Source organism: Malus sylvestris, chromosome 2, assembly GCF_916048215.2.
Source record: "Malus sylvestris chromosome 2, drMalSylv7.2, whole genome shotgun sequence".
NCBI lineage: Eukaryota > Viridiplantae > Streptophyta > Magnoliopsida > Rosales > Rosaceae > Malus > Malus sylvestris.
This window is the reverse complement of record NC_062261.1, coordinates 30,662,999-30,688,114: the sequence shown is the minus strand read 5'-3', so window position 1 is coordinate 30,688,114 and position 25,116 is coordinate 30,662,999. Positions and strand designations below refer to the sequence as shown.

Sequence of the window (25,116 nt, the reverse complement as noted above, 5' to 3'; positions counted from 1 at the left end):
CCGGAGAACTTGGGGATTGTGAGGACATGTTGACCAACACGTCCAAGTCCGCACTAGTGTCAATCTTTAGCAACAACTATAATATATGCGAATTTAGCAGCTTATGTTCATTTCAGAAAAAAAAACCCTAGCACTTTCTATCTTGCCTCGAGCCCAGAGGACCAAACGACTCTTTGTCTTTCCATGTCAGACTTTTCCCATTCAACAGACATGGCATGCACACATGTCATGCATCCATGTGGTGAACTTCTTAGGATTCCAAAATAAAGGCTAAGATGTGCCCCATTTTTCCCATTTCTAATTACCTTTTAGAAATCCTAGGCCTCTCTCAGAGATATCTCTCAATAATTCAAGGACCTCCTTTCATTTCACTCGACCCTCTCTTCCCATTTCTCTTAGACCTCTCTCTTTTTAAGATAAAAAAAAACAAATAGCTCTCGTTGGCGCCGTCTCTTTCTTGAAACTCTCATCTCTCTCCTTTCTCTCTGCACCGAGACCCACATACACACACGCACACCATCGCACCTGCTTGAGGAAGACACCCATCGTTATCAGCAACCTCGTCTTTCTCCATCTCTTTCTCGTCTCTGCAACTCGGCGACGCAGGAACCCTCTGGCGAGTTTCTTGAATTTCTCCGGTTAGGTAAGCTTCGGGTTTACCTCATTCTATTCTAGATTGAAGCTTAGATGTGAAATTTAAGTTCTATCTCGTGTTTTTGCAAGGTTTTTGGGACGAAATCGGCTCGAGAATAGGCACACCCATCTCTGGCGAGGCCGTGGGTGTCGACGAACTTTCCGAACACCTTCGACCGTTTCACGGCAAACGGAAGTTATAAAAACATTCCTCTCGTCTTGTATTTCATTTTGATACCTAGATCGGAGTCTAGGGTGCTCTTTTACAGTCGGCAGGAGCTGTAGAAGCTCCGGCCTTCTTCTCCGATTCGCACATCTCCAAAATATCGCGATATTATCGGTAATATCGCGATATTGTTGATATTATCGATAATATTGCGATATTTTGACGAAAACTCAGTGGATAAGTATTAAAATATCGGTAACTCAAAAAACCGATATTATCGGCGAAATATCGCGATAATATCGACATTTCATACCTTGCCCGTCTCCAAGACCCTTGGGAGCCCATACTCCCAAGGCGGCACCATGAGGCGGCACCACTCGCCAAGTCTCGCAGCGTCGGGAACCTAGGCTCTGATACCAATGTTAGGTACTCAAGCCCAAGGGAAGAGCCCAATCCAAAAAACTAGTCCAATAGGTGGGATGACCCCTTGCACTTAAGTACCACTACACAATTTCTTGTGTACCCGATGTGGGATCATAACAGGGTTGGCTAATTTATGTGCTTATTTATTTCTTTATGCAGATTTTGAAATCTTGGGTGAGTTTTTCAATGACTTGCACACCTCGATTCGATTGTTGCGGTTGAGGGGATTGAAGTCCAGTTTCAGCAACGTTTACTCCCAAATCGAGTGTTTAACGGATAGGTATTTTCTTTTGCTTGGTTGCTGAGAAAATGAAAGGCTTTTATGTAAATTGATCGTTTTTATCTAGATTTTTTGTATTAATTGGACGACAGTGATCCTGACATGGCAGATCCTCTTCTTGATGTTGCTTGTTCCTCGGTTTGAATTGATTGAATGGCGAATGACTGAAATATATTGTCCCATCACCGCGGAAAATGAGCTGTCCATTGTGAGCATAATCCATGGAGGTAATCTCACTGTCAAACATTTTATGAATGACTCTCCCAGTGCTGAATTTGAAAACCTGAAATATAGATATAGAAGTTCCACCAATCAAATACAATCAATTAAATTGATAATATCCTTTCAACCCTATAACATTATTGGAATAAAAAATTTTTAAAAAAAAATTAGCTCCCTCGTGCTTCAGAAAAAATATAAACTAAAATCAAAGTAGCAATAAAAGAATTTTGTGTGGGGATTTCTAATGAGATGTTGCATTGTGATTGTAATGCAATGCATGCGTATGAATCCGTATTCATATTAATTTGAGATCCAAGATGTTTTTAGACTAAAAGAAAGAGTTATAAAGTAAATATGGCTGCAGGACCATTGGACTAGAGGACCACATACTCTAACAATATATGATGAAAAGTACTCATTGTTCTCTTTTTTGTTGTCTAATTCTTCTCTTTAAGGTATAATATGAAAATCTTATTTCAAAATTGTGTTTTTTTCCCTTCAGAGAAAATTTGGGCTATAAGAGCTCAGTGCAAAGCTTCCTGTAAGCATGGGAAAAAACCAAGGCACAGTTCCACGCGAGGTAGTTCAATCTTTCATTTTCGTCTGATTAGTACTTGCCCTCCAAGTATTAGATTTCTTGCAATTTTACTTTTACATTGCTCTTATAGTTTGCCATTTTGTTTTGAGATGCTTTTAATTCTTGTTACATAGCAGAGCTGTAGTTCATGTGTGTGAATTTTTGTTTTGGTGTGTTTGGGGTTCAGAAGTGAATGCATTACTCAGGGATGGCTGTTAGCTTATCCCACATATCTTTTATGTTTTCACTTTATTCATGTGCTGAATTATGGTTTCTCTCTAAATTGAAGAACTAAAAATGGCAAGCAAACTAAAAAGCAATTAGATTATGAAATGGGTACTTTGGTTTCTCATCACTTCTTTGTTTTGTAATTTTCATTTATTTATGTTCTTTTGACAGCGTATCCAATTGTATTTTTGGTTTTCCCTGCGTCGTTTATTTTATGCTTGCGTGTTCTTTTGTATGCCTGATGTCTTTCTCTACAAGCTATGCATGAAGATTTGTTGTTGTTCTCAGCCAAGAGATAATTTCTCGGAATATGTTTTTAAAGTCATACAAAATACTTCTTGACGATAACTGGGTTTGTCGGGACCTGTTTTCACTACAAATAGGATGTATCTTTTGTATAAAAGAAGAGAATGGCGAGTTGCCAAAATTTCATTCTTCATCTTGATTTATTTCATGATGCTTTTTCTTTCATTTTATTTTATTCTTTCATTAGCTTTGCTAATTGCTACCACTAAATTTGAAATTGAACATCAATTACATGCCAAATGGACTTTAGAGATCAAGTATGGAGTGGAATGAGAGGAGAAGTCGTCACTTTCTCTCAGGTCTCTCTGGACAAGGTTTCCCTTATTTTTATGTAATTGTTTTTTTTAGTTTAATGAGATGGAATTAAATAGTTAAGTTACCATACTAATGAATGTACTTTATTGAATTTTTAGTAATAAAAATGTGACAAAATGAACACCTTCTTTTTGTGTTTTTAATTTTTCTCACCTCTCCGAATTCAGTCCCACGCCGCCGTGTCCACCTCGCCCGGTTACCGTAACCGACACAAAAAGTGCAAGTGCCATAGACCCGCTCACATACACTCAGGAAATCACAACCACACGAAAAGCAGCTTCCTTTTTTTGGTGGTCGAAGAAAGCTGCTCCCTTTAAAAGCCAGAAAAATCAAAACGACTGCATTTTCTCTCTCTTCTCATCACCATCACTTTTTGCGTCTAATTGGAGCAAGTGTTTCATGATGCAGCTACTTTGTATCTTCAATTTTTTTCCCTGCATGTTTATTTACGTTCTCAGCTTTTACACTACAACCATTAGATTTGTTATTTTGTTTTCTCTCTTTTTTTCTTTTGGTTTTGAACAATAAAGTCATCATCTTGCTTCCCCGCTAACATTTGGCACGAGTAGGAATGGTTTAGGTGTGCTCAGTTTTGGCCTAAATGGTTATCGAACGAGCCTAAATGTCTGTTTCAATTCTCTGCCCCTGCTGTTGGTGGATTTCAAGTTATTTACAAAATTGCCACCTTTCGGTGAGGGTTTCAGGGATGCGAGGCCATGCCGCTCTGGGATAAAGATAGACAGACAGAGGGAGAGGGAGACAGAGTGACAGAGAGAAAGGGAGGGGGAGGAGTGGGGATCTCAGTACCATTGCTACAGATCCTCGATTTCATGAGTGGGAGAGGGGGTACAGTCAGAGAAAAGTATGGGGGCCGTCGGGATTTGAGGGGGAAGGGTATGGATCGGGGCCGGGGGTCTGGGTTTGTCCCTTTGGGCTGTTTGCGACCTCTCTTAGCGACTTACTCCGGCTTTCCGATGATGGAAACACTAAATCATTCACTCCTCAAGTATGTTACTTTTCAGTCATTGTTCTATTAATTCCAGTTCTCATTCTAATCTCTGTAAAGTTTGTGGCTTTGCTCTGTTTAGGGTTTGAAGAGGAGAGAGAGAGTTATGCCTCGTTACTTTATGTAGAAAATTACTTTATACATATGCAATTTACATGTCTTGAAGTAACTGCAGTATCCTTTGCTTCATAGACAATTTCTGAAATTCCTTTTCTTTTTCTCTCCTAATTTCAGTCAATGATGCTGAACGAAGATTACGGAGTAGAGTACCAGGATGAGGAGACTAGGAATGAGTTTTGGCTCTTAATAATTGCTGCTCTGTTGCTTGGAATTGTCAGTGCTTTCAGTTCGACTTCAACAATACTATATGTGCATCTTAAAGTTATAGGAATATAATTTACATTTCAGAATTTAATTTATTTAAGTGTTTTGCTAATACACAAACACTGAGACTTGGTGGTGGCCTGCACTTTGCAGCCACAACTGAGATCAAGGATAGAAGTGCAACCCACTAGATAAGTAGTTAATTAGTTATACTACTAAAGTTACATAATGCCGCTTACCAGCTGGAAATTAACGAACTAGATTTCTTAACATATTTTTACATTCCATGTTTTTTTGTATGACAACTTTTTAGGTGCTGCAGTTTTGTTCTGGTTTTTCATTCTTTCTGTGAATTTCAATTGTAGTAGGATTGAATCACAATCATCCGAAATTACAAATAAATTTATTTAGTATTATTTTGTAAACTCACCACACAAAATCAGATAAAATTCAGAAAAAACCAAATGAACAACGATAAAATTCAGAAACCCTACCACACAAAATCATAAGAACAACATAAAAATTACCAATAAAAGTTAGCAAAAAACACACACGATCTGATAATAAACGTCTTAACGCCAATGATGGCCTCAAACCCAAACAAAATCCAAATCAGTTAAAAAAAATAGTGAAAATGAACTGAACCCATTCCTCTATCATATTCTTTTCATCTGTTTTCCTACCCCTAATCCCAAATCTCTCTTCCATGCTTTCTCTGCTGTTTTCCCCTCACCCTCGATCCCATTTTCTTCCAAGTTAACAGCCTTTACAAATTTTTTAGAACCATAGAAAGACAAACATGGCCGATTCAAATAATAAACACACACAGTTAACCTACCAATTCATGCCCAATTTGTTAAAAATATGAATAAAAAATAATCACAACACATACTTCAATGGGTCCTCTCATTCCTTCCCAAAAATTATAAACAAATTTTAACCAACATTAAATTTTCCCAAATTGAAATCACTTTTCTAATCTCTCCTGAAAAACTATAAACACATTTTAATTCTTCATGAATGGGTGCTCAAACCGGGAAAAAACCAAAAAGGAGAAAAAACATACCAAAAAAATAACAGGACCACCACAGCTGTTCGTAAATCTGTGATCGACCCAATGTTTTAAAAAACTCGCCTCGAGGCGCGCCTAGGGCGCCCTTGAGGCTTGGCTCTAACAGGACCACCACAGCTGTTCGTAAATTTGTGATCGACCCAATGTTTTAAAAAACTCGCCTCGAGGCGCGCCTAGGGCGCCCTTGAGGCTTGGCTCCATGGCTAACGCCTCAGTTTTGCTGGAGTGGGCGAAAGGCCGCCTAGGCGTCGCCGGAGCCGCCTAGGCGCGCCTCAGTGAGTTTTTTTTTTTTTTTTTTTTTCTTTACTCCCAAACCCAAATTTTGGGTAGGATTTTAACTGTCTCATACATCTTCCTTGCACTTTTGTCTCTATGCCTTTTTTCTGATTTTTATTTTTTATATAATGGATGTGTGTGTTGTTTGCGTGCATTGTTATATGTGTGCTCATTGTGTTTTTCATCCTCTATTTTATGCATATATAATATAATATATGTATATATATGTGTGTGTGTATATATTTATAATATATGTGTGTGCTCAAGGTGATTATTGATTAATAATCTTCTTATTTTTAATATAATATATGTGTACGCTCAATGTATATATATTAAAAAATTTAGGTCCCATGAGGCTTCGCCTCACGCCTCACGCCTAGGCCGAGCTTCCCTCGGACGCCTCGCCCACGCCTCACGCTTTTAATACACTGGATCGACCAACCAAGCAACAAAAATGCAAATACCCTCTTAGCCAGGAAAATCCTAACAGAGGACCACAACTGATCCAAAACAAAATTATTAGAGCTTCATCCAAATTAACAAAAATACAGAACAAAAATTGAAAGACAGCAGTTATAAAACATACCTCGGTTGTATTAAATTGATTTGCCAAAGATCTAAAGACTGCCGGCGCTCAACGACCGAAAGGCAGCGGCCGCTCAAACAGAGAAGAAAACAGGAAACAGATTCGGCCAAAATTCGTCAATCCCAGTCGGAAAAAAAGCAAGAATCACGAAATGTTTGACCGCCGATCGCAAGTCTACAAATCTCGGAAACCAATTTAATGGGGTCAGACAAAACACCCACAACCATAGGTCTAAAACCCCTCCTCAAGTCAGATCGCAGAAATAAGAGCGCTTAAAAGACGAAAATCAAGAGCAACTGAATGATGCAGAAATGCTTAATAACAAGATAGTTAAGTGTCTGTTTTTTATTCTATTTGCAGAATCCCAAGACCGCAACCCATAAACTATCACCATGATTTCAACTTGTCGAAGAGTGGGGACGCGTAGGGGGGCGGCCTGAGCCACCACCCTTATCATTTGGTAAAAAAGAGAGAAAAAAATTGGTACGCAATATTATAAACTACCATTTTTTTATTCCACTTTCATAGCATAATCTCAGCAATCATGTCTACATTTTTATAGCTGTTAACTCAAATCCAACTTTTCAATTAATTCAAAATGCATCGGTAAATAAGGAGTCCTATCAGCAAAATAAAATTTCTCGCACACCTGCAATTTTCCTCCACTTCTCTGAGCTTCAGACTCCAGCAGATGAACCAACTGTTCTTTTTCTTTGGATATCCAAGCTCACTTGTTGTCACGCCATTGCCTCGTTGTCCCGTGTAGGATAAAACAGATTGCTGCAGCTCCTTGTATCAGGCAATGAACACAATATTTAAGAACAGCAAACAATTGGAGAGGAGCAGGCAGGGATGAGAGAGAGAGAGAGCAGCAGAAGCAGAGGGTTATACCTAAAAGAAAATTACCCATATGCACAACCCGAAGAACTCACCAAGAAACCTAGCTCTTCTGCGCAAGAAATTCCTTCAAATCAAAACGAAAAACTGAACATGGGTACCTGATATTAACACCCACTGACAGCACCAATTTCACAAAAAACTTGTCAAAACCTGCAGATCCACAGCAAAAAGAAAAATAAAGATCTTAAATTTGTTAGCCCAGACATCGTAAATTGAGGATAAATCATTAAAAACAAACTTACCTTAAAGCTGCTGCCCCGACGATCGCAAGATGAGAACAAAACGCCGAACAACAAAGGATTAGATAAACCCAGGATCTCTTCTGAGACTAGTTTGAAAAAGAAAGAGCAAGGATTTGAGAGCAAAAGAGGGGCTGGCGAAAAGGGAGAAAATCGCGGATGAATCGGTAATATCGGAAATATGTACTCGAAAACACGGAAATATTGATAAAAATATCGGCATAATATCGATACCGATAAAAATTACATGAAAATCACGGAAATTGTAAAAAAAACTTGAAAATTTTTATTGAAACTTTGCAGGATGTTTATTTAGTCAATTATCTATTAGTTTATCACAAAAAATTGGAAGGAAATGCATTGCATGATGGATTTAACATTATCAAGTTGATTATATAGCGAGCTGACAAACATTATGAGTGTAGAAAATATGTAGTAATTAATGAAAGAAGTTTAAACACACCAATTGGGGCTTATTGCGGCAAGTTTTGTAGATATGACCTCGCATCAAGTCGTCTTTTGTGTTAATTTGTAATCTTAACTGGTTATGTTGTGTTGTGTCAATTAGTTAAATTAAGCGGTACATCCAATTGGGGCTTATAAACATTTTAATTCTCCTTAAAAATCTAAGGGCATTTAATTAGGATTTTAAGTGATTCTTTAAAGTTTAAGGGGTATTCGATCATGATTTTTAAGAAATTCATACATTCCAAATGTATTAATTTAGAAATTGATTCAAAGAGATTTTTAAAAAGCTGGGAAACTCGAAAAAATTAGAAATATTTCACATAATATTTTAAACATTCTCAAATCGCTACCTGAAAATTTGAGGGAATTCACTTAAAATTTTACATAAAAGTTTTAAAAATTATTAAACTTCATCAAAGTTCGTAAATTTTTAAATCTATTATAATCATTTAAAATCTGAATGGAGTAAAAAATTCAAATCTAAATCTAATATGAAACAATCACTAAATTACATAGAATTTCTAAACCAAATCTAACAAGGATCAATTACAATTCTAATACGATGTTGTAATTACTTGGAGTTTTTTAGGGCAATATGTAACACCCACCCCCATTTATAAAGATATATTTGTGTAATTATCCCCTAAACATTTTAATATATCAAATTGGTCCTCTTTGACTACCCAATCAGGATCCAAAACATTGGATCCCTTTCTTTCTGAAGTGGCCACGTGGCAGCCCCTCCACTTTTCTCTTTTCTCTCTTTGTTCCCCCGCGACTCCCTTCTTCTTTTCTTCTTCTTTCTGTTTTCTTCTTTTTCTTCTGTCTCCCTCTCGGCTCTCTCTCTCATATCTCCCTCATCTCTCTTCTCTGCACCGCAGCACGCACGCACCCATCTCCTCTGCTCCTCCTTCGCCTTCCTCCTCGTCGAGCCCGTCACCATGTCCCGCGGGCCGCGACCTCTACCTCTCCTTCGTCGTCCCCATCAGCGAGATCCTCCTCGTCCGCGTCTCTCTCTGCTTTCTCTCTCCTCTCTTTCAGCTGCTCATCGAATACGATCTATGAAATGCTTACTCATTGATCTCTCAGCTCCGTCTGATCCGCGGCCTTCCAAAGATGATGATCTTTAGCACTGTAACTGCCGGTGAGGTACTCGATTTCTCAGCTTCTACTGTTTTCTTCCAGATCTTGCTCGAATTCAAGCCCTTGCTTCTCGGATTAGTGTAATTTTGTCACTGATTTTGGTATAAAGTGGTGATTTTTGTTGAAAGATAGTGATGATTTTGTTCCGTTTGGTTGCAGGTTTTGTTCTTGCTCGGAGTTATTCTGATTCTCCGGCGAGATTGTGACTGACTGTCGAGAAACCAAAATGTCTCGATATTATCTAAAATATCGCGATATTATCGATAATATCGATAATATCGCGATATTTTGACGAAAATTTCCTGGATACCTATTAAAATATCGGTAAAGCAAAAAACCGATAATATCGGCGAAATATCGGTAAAGCAAATTTCCTGGATACCTATTAAAATATCGGTAAAGCAAATTTCCTGGATACCTATTTCCTGGATATTTTGACGAAAATTTCCTGGATACCTATTACTTTTTATTTTATTATTTCTATAAAAAAATTAATATAAAATGTTGACATAGTTTAACCGTGACCACACATCAATGGAGGGCATGGGGAGAGCATGGAAATAGAAGGGCAAACAATCCACCTCCGAAAATTGCAGCCTAGCGAAGGCGAAAAACGAAGAGGAAAGGTAAAGCGAAAAAGATGCGGTCGAAGCAAGAGAAACGGACGATGAAAGATGCGTGGACAGGAATGACAAAACGGACTTTATACTGTAGCAATTCGTAAACAGTACGTGAAGTAAAGAAGAAACCGAGGGCATTTTTTCCCTTTCACTGTTAATGAACAGTGCTCTATCTCCCATGATGAACAGTAATTTTCTGCTGGCTTTTAGTATATGTACTAGAAATTAGGTCCGCGCATTGCTAGGGGAACCAGTTGTTTTAAGCGTAAACAGATGAATAAAACACATTTAAGTTGAATAAATTCAACACAATTATGAACAAACAAAAGGATACATTTAAGTTGAATAAAAGCAAAATGGATTTTCTTTTGCATTTTTATAATCAATCAAGTAGCAATGTAACACGTAAAATTACAAACTTGAAGCAACCAGAGAGAGCAAAAATTAAGATGTAAAGATATCCTCAAACTTGCAACATACTGTATGGAAGCTAACCATAGAGGTTTGTGAAGCAAACTGCGGCATGAGTTGCAATCAATTGAACAAAAGCATAGTAGTTTAACTTTGTAGTTAAAACCGTAGGCAAATGAAGAACAATGTTCTCTTTCATAACGAAAAATTTATTTTAACCACTATCATCATTAGGCAAATCGTTTCACAAATCCAAAAACACATAATTATATTTTGAACAATGCCAATTAATGATCTCCCATTTACTTAAGCTCAACATCAAAGCCAATGAACTGATGAAAGAGCGAAAAAGAGAAACAAAAAACCTCAATTAAGCAATTAAATTGAGTATTACTTGATAGAGCTGGAAAATTACCCAGTTCTTTAGATAGAGGATCAAGAGTGACTGATGAGAGTGTAGAGAAACGAACGATTGAGAAATTCAAGCTCTGAGCTCAAAGTTGGGGCTTCCAATTTCCAACTGGGGGAGAAATAGCAAAGAAAACACAGAGAACCAATCCACCAAAAATATTAATCAAATGGGTTTCTTCTAATTCAAAATTTGGACCACCCAAATTCCGATGAAGCAATAACCATTCAAAATTCCAACATATTGAAGCCCTCACATACTACAAATTATCAATACCCAGCAATAAAAATTTTGAAAACAGTAATAATGAAGGAAAAAGAAATTAAAGCTGCGAGACATTCTCTAAATCTCAAGCACCAATCCAAATAGCCAGTAATTTGCACATAAGATAAGAATCTAGCAATATTTCCTTTGTTTAAAACCCAAATTCAAGAAATCATGAAAAATGTAAACTTTGTATGGTAATTGAAGCTTTACCTGCAGATCAACAGCAGCAAACGGAATCCAACGACATGTACCTCAAAAGTGGGAGAGAGCTGAGAGATGAGTGAGAGAATCGATAAACAAAACCTCCAAAATCACAAAAGGAAATTTGAACAGAAAACAAATTTGCAAATCCAAAATAAAAAAAACATTGAGAAAGCTGTAAAACTCACCAGGAAACGCTGGCTTTTCTGGGTAAAAAAATTATTCGAATCGAATTGAAGAACCGAGGAAAGTTCTACTGATTCAGTGGTTTTTCAGCAAGAAAGCACCCTGTTTGTAATTCATGAGAGGTTGGATAGCGAGACTTCTCTTTCCAAAGAGGTAGCCCCCATTTCGCGATTGCCAAGCATCCTTCACAGTACTAACAGCAAAAAAACTCAAATAATTCCAAACCTCAACAAATCAAAAAAGGACCAACACAAACACTCAAATAAAAATTTCATCAATTTGTTTATGCTCAATCCGCTATTCTTATTTCATTTCGAATTCTCTGAAGAAAAAAAATACATAAATCCATAAAAAAAAAATCTACCCAAATGAAAAAAAGAAAAAGAAAAAAGAAATAGAAGCTTTCAACAGAGAGATTACCTCAACAACAGAAAGAAACATGTGACTTCTTCAATTTGAACAAAATTCAAGGTAAGTGGCCAAAACATTATGATTATTCAGCTAGTAAATAATGGATTCACCACATTTATAACTCAGGAAATGCAATCCACCATCAAAATTCTATTCATTAAATAGTGAACCCTATATCTTTTGCTAATGAATATTCAAAGTATTTGGCGATAAAATAATGCACAATGGAATAGATTAATCATCAATTAATTTTAATTATCAACTAAAAATAATATTCATTAAAATTGGGGTTTCAACAACTCTAGATTTTGCTATTGATAAGTGCCAAAAGATGAGTGGCAGGGATATAAACAGAGGTTAATGGTCCAGCTTAGTAGATAAGTTTATAGGTTAGCGTTTGTTAACCTGTTAAGTATGTGTCTTGAGACCTAAGCAAGGTGATTAGTTGTTGTATTAGTTCCTGAAACATTATATGGCAAACCAATGTCAGTTCCTATGAAAAATAAGATCACAGAATCTCAGAACAAACAATGAGAGAACATTGCAAGCAACAAAAAAACATGAATAAATCAAATGTCAAAATCCAACTGACCCAAGCTTCTTTCTCACTTAATACTAAGTCATTCTTAGCTTCGTCTATTCAAGTAATCTGCACATGCATCCGGCAATCCACCTACACCATTAGGAAACAACATGTGTAAGAAGCAGATTAACAAATCAAACATATGCAACTATCTAAGGGAGGAAAAAGTTAAACAATGAAAAGTTGTTAGTTGAGGCAAATCATACTCCACAATGAAAATTAGTAAAGATTAAAGTACAAAACAATTGAGGTAAATCATACTCCAGAACGAAAAAATTTTAGAAATACAAACTTAAAATATTACCCATCATGCTAGACGCTTCTTCTAACACAATTACATTCACCTTTCTAATATCATAGTATTTTTTTCATTTATGCAATCAATACCGTCCAATCTTTGAATTTTTCATAAATTGGATGGTAGAGTGTAGAGCCTAAAAAATGTTAGGCAGGCTGCTACAAAGATAGTAAAGCCCAACAGTTAGAGAACAATGGATATTCATTGTACTCAATATGCATATATCGCAGGGCCAAGAAAGTTATGAAGAAACAGAAATGAAACTGTACAGCATGTATCCAGCAGGGAACAAACAATATGAAACTGGCACTCAAGTACTGTAAGGAAAATCAAATTAGCATTCATCTAACCAGAGCTTCTAGCTGCTAACAATTAGTTGTTAAAACCCTAACACTAATCAAGCGATCCAGCACATATATCTAGCATTCTTCGCATCCCGCCAGTAATAAAATGCATTCAAGCGCATAGTAGCAGCATGCACAAATAAAGCAGTTTGAGTGACATTACCAGTAGATCAGTGAGTTCACGATAGCTCTTCCTTAGCTCCATGTGTTCTTGCAAAATGGAAAATATAACCTATAAATAACATAGTTCTCAATATAACTTAGTAAAACTCTTCATATGAAGATATACGAAAAGAGAGGAAGCAGATTTCACCTGGCGCGAGTAATGCTCTACATCCCTCTTCATGGAAGCCATCTCAACTCTCATTTTTTGGACTTCGGCTTGAAATCGAGCATTTCAAAAAGGTTGTTTGACAAAGCAAAAAATTCAGAACGCAAAGCTACAAATTGATAATAACAACACTGTTGGGCAATAAACAAAGGATACTTACCTCCAAAGAAAAAAGTTTGCCCTCTGCATCCCTCTGACCTTGGCGTGCACGGTCCACTTCTTCATGCCATGCCTGCACCTTAGTATTCACAACTGTGAGTGAGTACTATAATACCATGGTGAAGATTTAAATATCCTCAACTAATTTGGGTTGGGCTGGGCGCCCATGTGACAATGACTATAGTCAAAATTTCAACAAACCAAAATAATATGCAGATAAATAAAATAGAAAATAAAGCCAGCTAATTTCATCAAAAGATAAACAATTTGGATACATTAAGACGCCGAGTAGCAGGAAACTGACCTGGTTTTTGAAGGAGGCATCCGTCTCAGCCTCTCCAGCAGCCTTTCCCTGGCGAGCAGCATACCAGTTCTCTATCTTGCATGCTCTTTTCAGCTGGATCTTCTTAACTCGTTTCAAAAAAAACGTTCATATAGTTCACCTGCTAAGATTATCACACAGCCAAAAAGTAAATAGATTTGTACCAAAGAATACATAAGGAACCAAGAAATGAGAAAAAGATCTACCAATAGAGGGATGAAAAGCAAACACCAGCAAATTATGAAGAAGCAGAGAAATGAACACAGTGAAACCCAAAAATTCAAATGATGGTTTTAACAAAGCAAACGAGAAAAAAATAATAAAAAAAGGTTTTTCAAACAATGTATAACCTGTTGAATCAAAAGAAAGAACTGAAAACTCATACCCTCCCACACGTCCCTCCTTCACTCTGTCACTCTGTCACTCACCCTACGCACCAACCCATTAATTAACACCAAAAATTGCACACAGTCATGCTTCCTCCTCCTCTCTCTCTCTCTCTCTCTATCTCCCTGTCCATCTCTCTCTCTAAAAAGATAAATCCCCCAAAATCGGACCTAACATACTAAACAATTCCAAAAGCTAAGCTACCACAAAAAATACAATAAAAAAAACGAACTTATCTTTGATTTGAGGCATGCAGCGCAAGATCCGGTACCCACACTCTCAGCAGAGTTCATTCATGACCCCTACCCCGTTTCCCTGAAATCCCAATGACCTATATGGTTTTCTCTGACCATACCCACTCTCCCACATGTGAAATCCACATGCAGCAACAGTGCCGAGAACCCTTCCCTTCCCCCTCGCTCTCCTTCCATCGCCATCTCCCTCTCTCTCTCTCTCTCTCTCTCATCCACACACACACAGAGCCCTCATCCCCGAAACCCTCATTAAACGACAGCAAATGAAACTTACCCTGTTACCCCTTATCTCACCCAAAACTGAAAGGACAAAATTGTCCTTCCCGATACAATCGGATTGTTATTTTGTATGGGCAAAACTGTAATTTAAAATTTTGGGCCTGACCAAGGGCCGGGCTTCTCAGCTAAAACCAATACATTTGGGCCTGACTGCAAGCCGGGCTGCTCACCTAAAGGCAACACAAAGAGCAATGGCATTGTTGTAATTAAACTGAAATTCGGATTGGAACACTATTCATTTCTACAGTGCCATTCCCAGCCTTACTTTAGACTAAAGTAATAATGCCATAAACAAGCCAAACTTTACAAATGCCTATTTTCGCATACGAAACATTTGAGAAAACTGTAGCAATGATCCCTCAACTTTAACCAAATTGGAGCAATGATCCCTCAACTAAAATCCACGACCATTGGTCTCTTAACTCTTCAAAACGTGCATTTATGGTCATTTTCGTCAATTTTGTTAAATTTTTTGTCAAAATGAGTCATGTGCAATGCATGTGAAGCTGAATCATGGGGTAAATATGGGAAACTAGATGAGAAAATTGTAGAAATGGTCCTTGAACTTTAAGCAATTTGGAGAAATGATCCCTCAATTTTAATTTAATTAGAGCAATGGTCCCCAACTTTAACCTAATTGTAGCAATGATTCTTCTAACATTACTTGTTTTAACAAAAGTTCTGACGGAGTTAATGAAAATGACCATAACTACACGTTGTGTGGTGTTAAGGAACCAATGGTCATGAATTTTTAGTTGAGAGACCATTGTTCCAATAAGATAAAAGTTAAGGGATCATTGCTACAATTAATTTCCTCAAAACAATTTGGCTTTTCGATATAAATGTTGAAAAAGCATATATGGAATTGTCCTATGTATGGAATATCCATTTAAGTTCTCATTAGTTTTACATTACCTTCTGCATATGTCTGGAGAACAAATATATACATAGGAAACCTTTAAGGGAAGGGGTTCCCATTCTTTTATAAAAATGAAGATTAATTGTAGGGTTTACACCACATCGAACTTTAACGATCGTAATCGTCTATTTTTCAAGTTGCACCACATAGATCATCCTTACAAAATATTAACCAAATCGGAAATGTTTAAGATATCTAATTGAGTTCAAAGAAATTAACGAATACTTTGTTATATAAGAAACAATAAAATTTTATCTTGATAATTAAATAGGCAAATGGGTTCGGATTGAATTGAATTTTTACAAGGATGATATATGAATCGAGACTTACAAAATAGACTGTTCGGATCGTTAAAGTTCAATGCAACGTGGGCCCCACAACTAATCCCCATTTTTTGAAAAAAAATGGAAATTCCTTTGCATAAAGGGCCTGTGTGTATGTATGTGTGTGTGTCTATATATATATATATATATATATATTCTTAAAGGGATGCAATTGTTTTCTTATTAATTATACTGTAATACATTAACTATGCATGTATATTCCAATGAACTTGCTTATATCTTTGGAAGTGTATACGGATCAACCGCCAAAGCTTTTATATACAGATGCATCTATATTTGTAAACAACATCTTCACTTATTTTCTAAAAGTGTTTCATTTATTTTAACCATGCTATTTAAAGTTTATCAAAATAGTACTTGGATCTGATGGTGTGAATGAGTATCCCAAGTAATCTAATTAAGACTAGAGTCGAAAGTGATGCATTTAGTAATTGCTTACACTTGGGAATAGGAGTTGATTGAGGTGGTGGTGGTTTCTTGTATTAATAATTCGAAACAATGCTTTGGAACCTAGGTTTGGGAAATATGAAAATTGATCTTGTGGTCGAATGTTAAAAGGATTGTGGCTTTTGTTGGATGTTTATTGGTTTGATTATGGCTTGCATATATATGTGAGATGGAATTCATATCATGCATTGCACTAATAAGAGGTACTACAGTTATACTCTCAGCTTGTCATTAGTTACGACCGGTGGATGATATTGTATCCATGCTGCTGGTAAGTATCCACTCAAATTACATGTATTTATCAGCTTTCCATCTATACATGATTCAGTAATTCTATCAGTGATTACATCGGACATTGAGGTATTTTGCAACAGCTCTGACGTATTCTATCTTGTATGGTATTTACTCAATATTTTAATAAGACGTGTTTGGGTAATTATGCTCTGAACATATTCTCATGCATGTAATAGATGGTCGAAGTCCCATTAAGTGTGGCCCTTCGGGGAAGTGTTGAATAATTTTGATCATGTGCAAGTGTTTTTAATTTGGGCATATCCCTATTTTAAGGGATGTTCTGCCAAATTTTTCAATAGATTTTATTGGTTGATAATTTAGTTATGTTTTCATGCATATTATGGTTTCATCACCCATCCGGATGATGGCCATCACACCTCAATTTTGGTGTCCACTAGATATTGAGGTCGGGGTGTGTCAGGTTAGACTTAAGATTGCAAAACATCTGTATGTCTCAGTCGAACTTCGTCATGCCGACCCATATGATTAATTTGACTGCAACAAAGATACAAAATGTTTATAAATTTAGTTAATATATAGTGCATTATAAAAATAAACCAAAAGCCAACATAAGAAAAAAAAAGTAAAAAATAAAAAAAGAAACATTTTTAGGCTGTATCCATTATATTCTTGAACCATAAACCATAAAGAAAATACTTTATTTCTAGGTTGCAAAATCAGAAGCAAAAATTTAACACGCGAAGAACCTCTTAGCTCCCCCTTTCTCTCTTTCCCTCTTTAATGCGCAAAGAATCTCTCGACTTCCCCTTTTCCTCCTACAAAAACGTACCCAGTAAATAAAAAAACATAAAAGTTTTGAATTGCATTGGGTCACAACAACTCTGTTCTATGCATGAGCTCGTCAGATCGCGACCTTTGGATTTTGATCCGCATTGAAGGTCCGGATGCAAGGTGTGAAATCCCGTCCCCGGAATTCCACTATTAATTACGTATTTCATTATTAAAGTCTGTATTTCGTGTTTACATTATTTTTAGTTTATTTTAATTCCGTTAATTTTAGAATTTGAATCGTATAGTTACAAGGTGTGAATTTTTGTAATTAATCTTTTAAAACTCGTAGACCTTTTCGAGGTCATAATTAATGTTTTCGAGTATAATTCGATCATATGAGCGCGTAGGTGAAAACCGTTTGCGAATCGAAACCATAACGAAAAAGTTACGGACGTTCAATACCAGATTTAAATAGTAAATTTTGGGTTACTATATGAGGGAACTCCCACCATGTGGGAAGGCTGGACCAATCAAATGAGAGAGTGAGTGGAGTGACTAATCAGAGAAGAGAGAGTAAGTAGCTGTCCCAAAAGCCTTCGACGTTTCAGACCTGGCGACTCATTTTTCTAACCCGTTTCCTGCGACTCCGACGACGGTTGTTTTGTCGATTTTTTTGTCTTTCTTCAACCTCCCATCACTACCAAACTTCACCACGACATCCCAGCATCCATTTCTAGCCAAAACCATTGAGATTTGGTCTTGGTTCCACGAGGAACACCCATGTCGGTTTCGTGAAACCCTCATTGGCGATTCACTATTTCTGAAACGTTCTCTTTCAATCACCACCATCATTAGCATTCTTTTGAGACCATGAGCAAACCCTAAACAAGTTTGAGGACGGTGGAATACCGGAGATGACGAATCGAGATTCACCTATTTTAGGGTTTCCGACGGTCTAAAGTGATTTCAGGCCACTTCCCGGCCAAATTGGGCTTCTTCACAGGTATACAATTTACTCCACGTCTCACGACATTCATTTGGAATTAGGTGATTTTTCCGACGAATCTAGGTTGCCAGCTGTTGCGCACGGCGGCGCGTGCTCGAGACACCACTTGACCTTTCTAAGCTAAATTTGATGTCTGATTCCATATTTGACATCTGATTGACGAATTTGCGTAATTTGAACATTATAGCAAATGATGATTCGACCATTAGATCGTCACCAAAGTTTAGTATGTTATTGTATGTAAGATTTGAGGACCTTAGGAACTTATGAATCACAAATACAGTGGTTGGATCTTGCGGATCGAGTTATGTAGGGTTGTGGACCCTACCGTTGATCGACGGTTGATTTTTTGTCAACGTGTCTCGATTTCTCTTCATTCGTTGTAGGGGGCGTATGGAATTTTTTTATTATGTGAATACTTGAAGAACTCTAAATGTGGACATGTACTTTGTCTTAGGTGACAATGTCACATCCCAATCTCGGCTCCGCCATAACACGATATTGTCCGCTTTGGGCCCTGGCCACGCCCTCACAGTTTTGTTTCTGGGAACTCACATGATGCGATGAAAGTTAAGCACTCAAATTAAACCCTCTTGTTGTCAAATTGTAGTATAAATGCAAGTAGGGATCGTTCTAAACCGGGGATTAGGAGGGCTTGCTAAAACCTTTAAACTGACTCAAAAACATAAAAACAAAATTAAAAATGTTTGAATAGACTCAAGGGACTCAAAACAGATTCTAAAGATTCAAAACAACTTAAAAACACTCAAAACTGCCTAAAAACACAAACTAGTCAGATTTGGACTTTAAATCAACTTTGGATGAATTTAGTGTTTTGGCTTGAATCAAAACACTCAAAAACACAAACAAAACAGAAATTTAACACTTTGAAACAAGAAAGTAAAAAGGGGATTTTGGTTTGGATGAATTTGAAATAAACAAGCAAGTTATAAAACTAGGCAGATTATAAAATGAATTTGAGAAATAAAATGATGGATGGATTAGTTAGAGGTCCGTTCTTCACACATGACACACTTGTACATGAATCGATTTCCAATTGCTTTTCAATAAACTATTATGCTCAACACCCAGATTAACCGTGATGCACAAATTAACCCTCAGATTTTCCTTTACTCATTGAATTGGATGAATGCATGCGACAACCCAAATCATCCTCTAAAAGTCCCCTATATTAATGCATAATAGAGATACAATCAGAGATCATTACGTTCAATGAAAATCATAAGTGTTGACGAGACAATTATAACTATGAATGCATGATACAATTGCCAAGAATTCAATTAACGCGATTGTGTGACAGCCCGTCCCTAATTTTAAGAATTTTTAAAGTTTTCATAAAGGATTTTACAAAAATGCCCTTTGAGGCACGCACATCATTCGAGGTTAATCGTTGTGTCGTGCCATCTAAGATTTGTTTTCTTGACATATCCTCGTAGTACTCGTCGTTACGGACGCGTGGGCGTAGACGGTTCGTGATTTGGAGTTATATCGAAGAAGTTATTAACGTTTGAAATTTGGGATTTTAAGGAATTATAATTTTAGTAAAATATAGAAATTCTTTTATGAAAATGGACGACCCAGATTTAATGATGAATGAAATAGATGGCTGGGATGAGAAAAAGGAAGTTGTGTGTGTGTGTGCGCGTGAGAAGAACCAGAAAACAGAAAGAAGAAGAGAGATTGGGCAAAAACTGCCCAATCGGAGAAGAAGGAGGAGAGGCGAATCAGAAGAAGAGAGAGGGAGAAGCTGACCAACCAGAGGAAGGAAAGGAGGAAAGGAGAGAGGGCGAGAAGCGGAGGAGAGAAGGAAGAAATGGGTTTTCCCAACCCGTATACCCGTGCGACCCGCGACTTCCAATCGGCGGGTTCTCACCATTTTCGTCCAAATTTCCGACGTATTGAGTCAAGGTACCACTCCTAATCAACATCTAGGCCTTCCCTCTTCACGTTTCACCCCAAGAATCATTAAATTTCATGGTGATTTCGCGAAGAACACCCACACGGGTGCCGCGACCCTTTTGTTTAAATTCTTGAAATTTTGAAATGTTTTCTTTCAATTACTAACACCATTAGCATTCCTTTAGGACCTAGAACAAAGCCTAAGAGGTAATTGAGGCGTTGGAACAAGTTTGAAGGTCGAATTGGAAACACCTAATTCTAGGGTTCTTCACGGTTTTGGTGAAATTGAAGCACTTCCAGGCCAAATTGGCCTTGGCCACAGGTATGAAAGTTGTTCTACTCATTGATATCTTCAAATCTGCAAATTTTGGTAATTTTTGGAAATAGTTGAATTTTCCGGCGAGCCGGGGGCGGCCAACCGCCACCCGCGGCGGCCCGCGCGGCGGCGCATGGCCAATGGCCCGCCAATGTCATTATTAGCATGTGATTAAGGCTCTAGGTTCAGTTTTGATAATTGATGGACGTAAATTGAGTAATTGAACCTAAGTTGGTTACGATTCGTAGTTAGGTGAAAATGTGAATTGACGATCCGACCGTTGGATCGTCACCAAACTTTGATACGTTGTAATACGTAATATTTGAGGATTATAGGAACTTACGGATTGGGAATCCGATTTACGGATCTTCCGGAATTGGAGTTGTAAGTTCATAAAATAGAATGTTAACCGGCACTTAGTTTTGGAAATTGACGGAGATCCGACCGTTGGATGGTAATGAAATTTTAGGATGTTGTCCTAGAGGTATATTGTGGACCTCTGGAAGTTACGGATTTGAAATCCGAGTTGCAGATCATCCGGATCGAACTACGTAGGGACGCGTCTTATATAAGTTATGTATTCTATCGGCATGATTTCTGAGGTTGGGTTTGATTATTGTTCTAGGCACTAATCTTCATGACGCCTTGATGTGTGGTGCTAGGGAGTTGTTGGGCGAACTCCAGGTGAGTGGGCAGTTTTGTTTTTGTATTACCTTTATACTATTGATTTTTCCCAGAAAATGAATTTATATGAAAATATGTTTTAAAAATGCCATGCATAGAATTAATTGAAAAATGTGAATTGCGTATGAGTTATACGAATTGATATTTGATGCATACATGTTGCATGGTGCGGTGGAGGCACAGGTAAGTCAGGTGAGTTCATTTATTCATTTAATTGATTGTTGATAAGATGTTTTAAGCTCATAACCTGCACCCTAGGTGTTAGTGCTTATTTTATTCACCACACCGCACGCTCGCCTTGGATCCAAGTAGGTGGATGTCGTACAGACCATGTGAGGGTTCCGACATGCTAGTCGTATAGATCACTAGGCGTGATTCCGACTAGTGGGTGATCTTAGTTATGCGCGCTGATGATATGATGAGAGAAGCACTAGAGCGTATTTTTACACCTTTCATCGTATAGACTACCTTACGTAGTTCTGAGTGATGTGCAGAGTAGGGCCGTATAGGTTACTGTGGTGACTCCGGCTTAGTGAGATAATGAGCTATTGAATTAATCGTATAGGACCAACTGCAGGGTCTCCGATTGATTCCTTATTTCACCTGATTTATATTTTTGATTTATGGCATGGCATGCTTTTCTTGAAAAATGTTAAAGATTTGGGATTCAAGTCTTGAGATTTCAAATGGTTTTATATATATATATATATATATATATATTTCTGAAAAGTGTTAAAGGTTTGAGATTCGAGATTTTTGCTTATATATATGTTTATATATACACTATTTTCTGGGAAAGTATACAGGTTTTACAGTGAGGGGTTAGAAATGTTTTAAATGAAAAGTTTTCGAAAAACTTTGTTTTACTGACCCACTCAATTTTGTTTTGCGCCCCTCCAGGTTCAAGTTAGCAGAGCTTTGGTGGCCACGAGGAATCCAACGGTGTTCTGACAGAATTCACAAAAGTAGGACTCACCCTCGGGTGTGTTATATTAGTAATTGGAATTTTTTTTTAAAGCTTCCGAACTGTGTAAATGGTTACGTCACTCTCACGTGACGGCCAGCACGCCCTCCTTCGGGACGGGGTGTGTCAGATTGTGATAAACAACCTTCACTACTCATGAATATAAACTTGTAACGATTAGGTGAAACTCATTTATATTCTAGCATCTAATTCATGCATGAAAATTAAGTATGCATCCTTAATAAACATACAAGAATCAGTTATGAATAAAATAGATAATTGAATTGCAATCACAACTTATCAAATCACAATTGGAAGAAATCAATTCATATCTCAAGCATGTTCATGGCTTCAAACTTCCCCCTAACTAAATAGGGTTTTAGCCACTCATAATTGCAACAAAATCAGAAAATGAATTTAACATTGGAAACAAAAGAAAGAAAACACCTAAACGCTCCAACGATCCAAGTTGACAGCACGCACGTCCAAGCATTTTCCTTTCCTTCCTTTGCTATGGCACAAGGTGTTGGTGAGTGTTTGAAGGTTTGTTTGTATGGAGGAATGGATGTGAAGATGAATGAATGTGTTTGGATGAAGGTTGTATTGAAATGGGAGTGAATGATCTAAAAAAATATATGAACTAAATTTATGTTACACACACTTCCTTTTATAGAGGAAGGGCAAGGCAATGGAGGGGGACATGGAGTGGTGTTGAAATGATTCAAAGGTGAAAGTGAAGTAATGATGCAAAGGTGAAAGTGAAAGTGAAGTAATGATGCAAACCATGGGTAAAATGAAGTGGTGTTGAAATGATTCAAAGGTGAAAGTGAAGTAATGATGCAAAGCATGAGGGGTAAAATGGAGTGGTGTTGCAACAATGAATGCAAGTAGGGAACATGAATGATTGTGCACATGGTAGAGAAAGGAAAGGGAGGTGGAATGGTGTAGAAATGAGTCAAGGGTTAAGGTGGAGTGATGATTGATGCAAGAAATTTGGAATGATGGAGGGAACAAGGGTGGTGCTAGGCAATGAGTGAATGAAATAGACAAGGAATGTTGTTGGAACTTAGGGACATTGAAGATTAGGAAAGATTAAATCAAAATAAGGTAATCTTGACTCATGTTCCCTGTTTGGTTGCTGAGCTCTTTGTCATTAATTATTCTTTCTTTTTAACACATTCCAAGCCTCTTTAGTCTTCAATTTCGTCCATCACCTTACTCCATGCATGTGCTATCCATTCCAAGCCCAAAACTGCTCCAAAATGCACCTTATTGCTTTATAAGGCCTATGGACCTACAAACACACGAAAATAGCTTAAAATACATAATTAACTAAGAAATAACAACATAAATGCATGAGAACAAGCTAACTCAGTCGCATAAATATGCTCCTATCAAATTCCCCCACACTTAGCTTTTGCTAGTCCTCGAGCAAAACAAAACAAACGAAACAAACAAAACATAACCTAAATCTTCCAACATTTGCCTCAGGGATTTTTAATGAAACATGACATGCCAAAGATCACCACTCACATAGATTTAAGCGATTCTTACCCTCGAGCATATTTGATCATAGTCACCATTCACTAGCTCACATTTAATCAATTAAAACAGCATTTTGAATGTAGTAACATGCCTTAGAGAATTCCCTCAATTCCTTACTAGATACACTCTTATTTTCACACAAGAATTTCTGACTACACTCCCTATACTAGGTATATGTGAGAAGATTGATGTAAACAAGAAAACTAGTACTCACATATGTTTTTCGACAAAGAAACAATTTCTGGAATTATTAATGCATGTATATATATGATCTCATGAACGGATTGCCACTACTTATAAACGAGAACCAATGATATCATATGCTCATACCAATTTCAAACTCCACATATTGAAAAACACAACACTCAAGATGGAAGTCAAGGGTTGTAATGGGGTTAAGGGCGTTGGCTAACAAAGAAAGGTAAGGGTAAACAAAAGTTATTAAAGCAATAGTGAGCAAAGTAATGATGTAGATACTTAGAATTCTCTTTAGAATGCAGAAATCTACTTTTAAACACAAGGGAAAATTCATGCAACTCATGCATTTATTTTTCTTTTCTTTTTCTTTTTTTTTCACGAATTTTTCTCTCTGCCGTGCCCAATTTCTTTGGCACACAAAAAAAAAAACACAACTTTGAAATCTAAATTCCCCCACACTTGTTTTCTGCAATAATGTTGATCAAAATGAATTCTTTCTAAGTTATGCTCCACTATACTTCAAGAACAAGGGTATGGATAGTCCTATTCTAGGTTAGGTAGAGATGATGTGGTTTAACAAAGAAAATAGGCTAAACAAGGCTCAACGGGGTTTAAACCTACAAAACAAATGACAAAGGTGGGTTCGGCTATTTTGGCTTTGGTTCACTAAACAACTTCATCTTGGATATGTGTTATGCAAATTAATGTCATGCTTTGAATGGAACGGGCATGAGTTCTAGTATGTGGATCTATAATGATGAACGCATTCTAGGTAGCAACCAAGCAAAGAATAATGAGATCATACAACGACTTTAGAAAACAAAAATGCACAGATTATTAACTCTCCAAATAAACGTCTAGGCTCAAGTCTCACAAGGTTGTAGCGTACATTTGAGTTCCTTCTTTCAAGCATGTTACAAAATTGATTTTTCCTTTATGATTGCATGTGAATTCATAAATTATAACCACAACCAAGCATACACCAAAGAGTAAATCAAATTTTCATCCATGTTTATAATTCTCTTTAACAGTCATGTAATTAAAAACCAAATCCTCATCATTGTGTTGGAAGGTACCCTAAAACACAAATAAACATACAAAAACAACTCTTTTTTGGTTTT

At 37.1% G+C, this 25,116-nt stretch overlaps 1 protein-coding gene and 3 long non-coding RNA genes across 8 annotated transcripts; 3 read left to right on the top strand and 1 right to left on the bottom strand.

Moving 5' to 3' along the window:
- Positions 1 to 1,383: 1,383 nt before the first annotated feature.
- Positions 1,384 to 2,804, top strand: LOC126613038 (uncharacterized). The gene is made up of 4 exons (XR_007619590.1): positions 1,384 to 1,502; positions 1,595 to 1,729; positions 2,227 to 2,442; positions 2,701 to 2,804. It is a non-coding gene; the product is annotated as an uncharacterized LOC126613038 (long non-coding RNA).
- A 270-nt stretch (positions 2,805 to 3,074) lies between these two features.
- LOC126602977 (uncharacterized) lies at positions 3,075 to 4,571 on the top strand. The gene is made up of 3 exons (XM_050269767.1): positions 3,075 to 3,134; positions 3,890 to 4,156; positions 4,391 to 4,571. Exons 1-3 carry the CDS (start codon positions 3,075 to 3,077, stop codon positions 4,550 to 4,552), a joined length of 489 nt encoding a protein of 162 aa, XP_050125724.1. The 3' UTR covers positions 4,553 to 4,571.
- Positions 4,572 to 4,720: 149 nt separating this feature from the next.
- On the bottom strand, positions 4,721 to 7,717 carry LOC126612855 (uncharacterized). Of its 4 annotated transcripts, none has more exons than XR_007619413.1 (6): positions 7,557 to 7,717; positions 7,306 to 7,464; positions 7,064 to 7,203; positions 6,415 to 6,588; positions 6,256 to 6,311; positions 4,721 to 5,583 (listed from the first exon to the last, which is right to left on the bottom strand). It is a non-coding gene; the product is annotated as an uncharacterized LOC126612855 (long non-coding RNA). The 4 variants fall into 4 exon arrangements; XR_007619401.1 differs by having other exon boundaries at positions 6,256 to 6,328; positions 7,321 to 7,464; XR_007619419.1 differs by lacking the exon at positions 6,256 to 6,311.
- Positions 7,718 to 20,061: 12,344 nt separating this feature from the next.
- LOC126612988 (uncharacterized) lies at positions 20,062 to 22,625 on the top strand. 2 transcript variants are annotated; one of them, XR_007619546.1, is made up of 4 exons: positions 20,062 to 20,297; positions 20,474 to 20,610; positions 21,230 to 21,288; positions 22,189 to 22,624. It is a non-coding gene; the product is annotated as an uncharacterized LOC126612988 (long non-coding RNA). The 2 variants fall into 2 exon arrangements; XR_007619540.1 differs by lacking the exon at positions 20,062 to 20,297 and having other exon boundaries at positions 20,345 to 20,610; positions 22,189 to 22,625.
- The last annotated feature ends 2,491 nt before the right edge of the window (positions 22,626 to 25,116 follow it).

What these genes read in the sequence shown, in the direction of transcription:
- LOC126602977 (XM_050269767.1), top strand. Translation starts at nt 3,075, where the DNA reads ATGGACTTTAGAGATCAAGTATGGAGTGGAATGAGAGGAGAAGTCGTC. An exon ending in AAGTCGTCACTTTCTCTCAG is followed by an intron (nt 3,135 to 3,889) that starts GTCTCTCTGGAC and finishes GGATAAAGATAG; the next exon opens with ACAGACAGAGGGAGAGGGAG. An exon ending in CTAAATCATTCACTCCTCAA is followed by an intron (nt 4,157 to 4,390) that starts GTATGTTACTTT and finishes TCCTAATTTCAG; the next exon opens with TCAATGATGCTGAACGAAGA.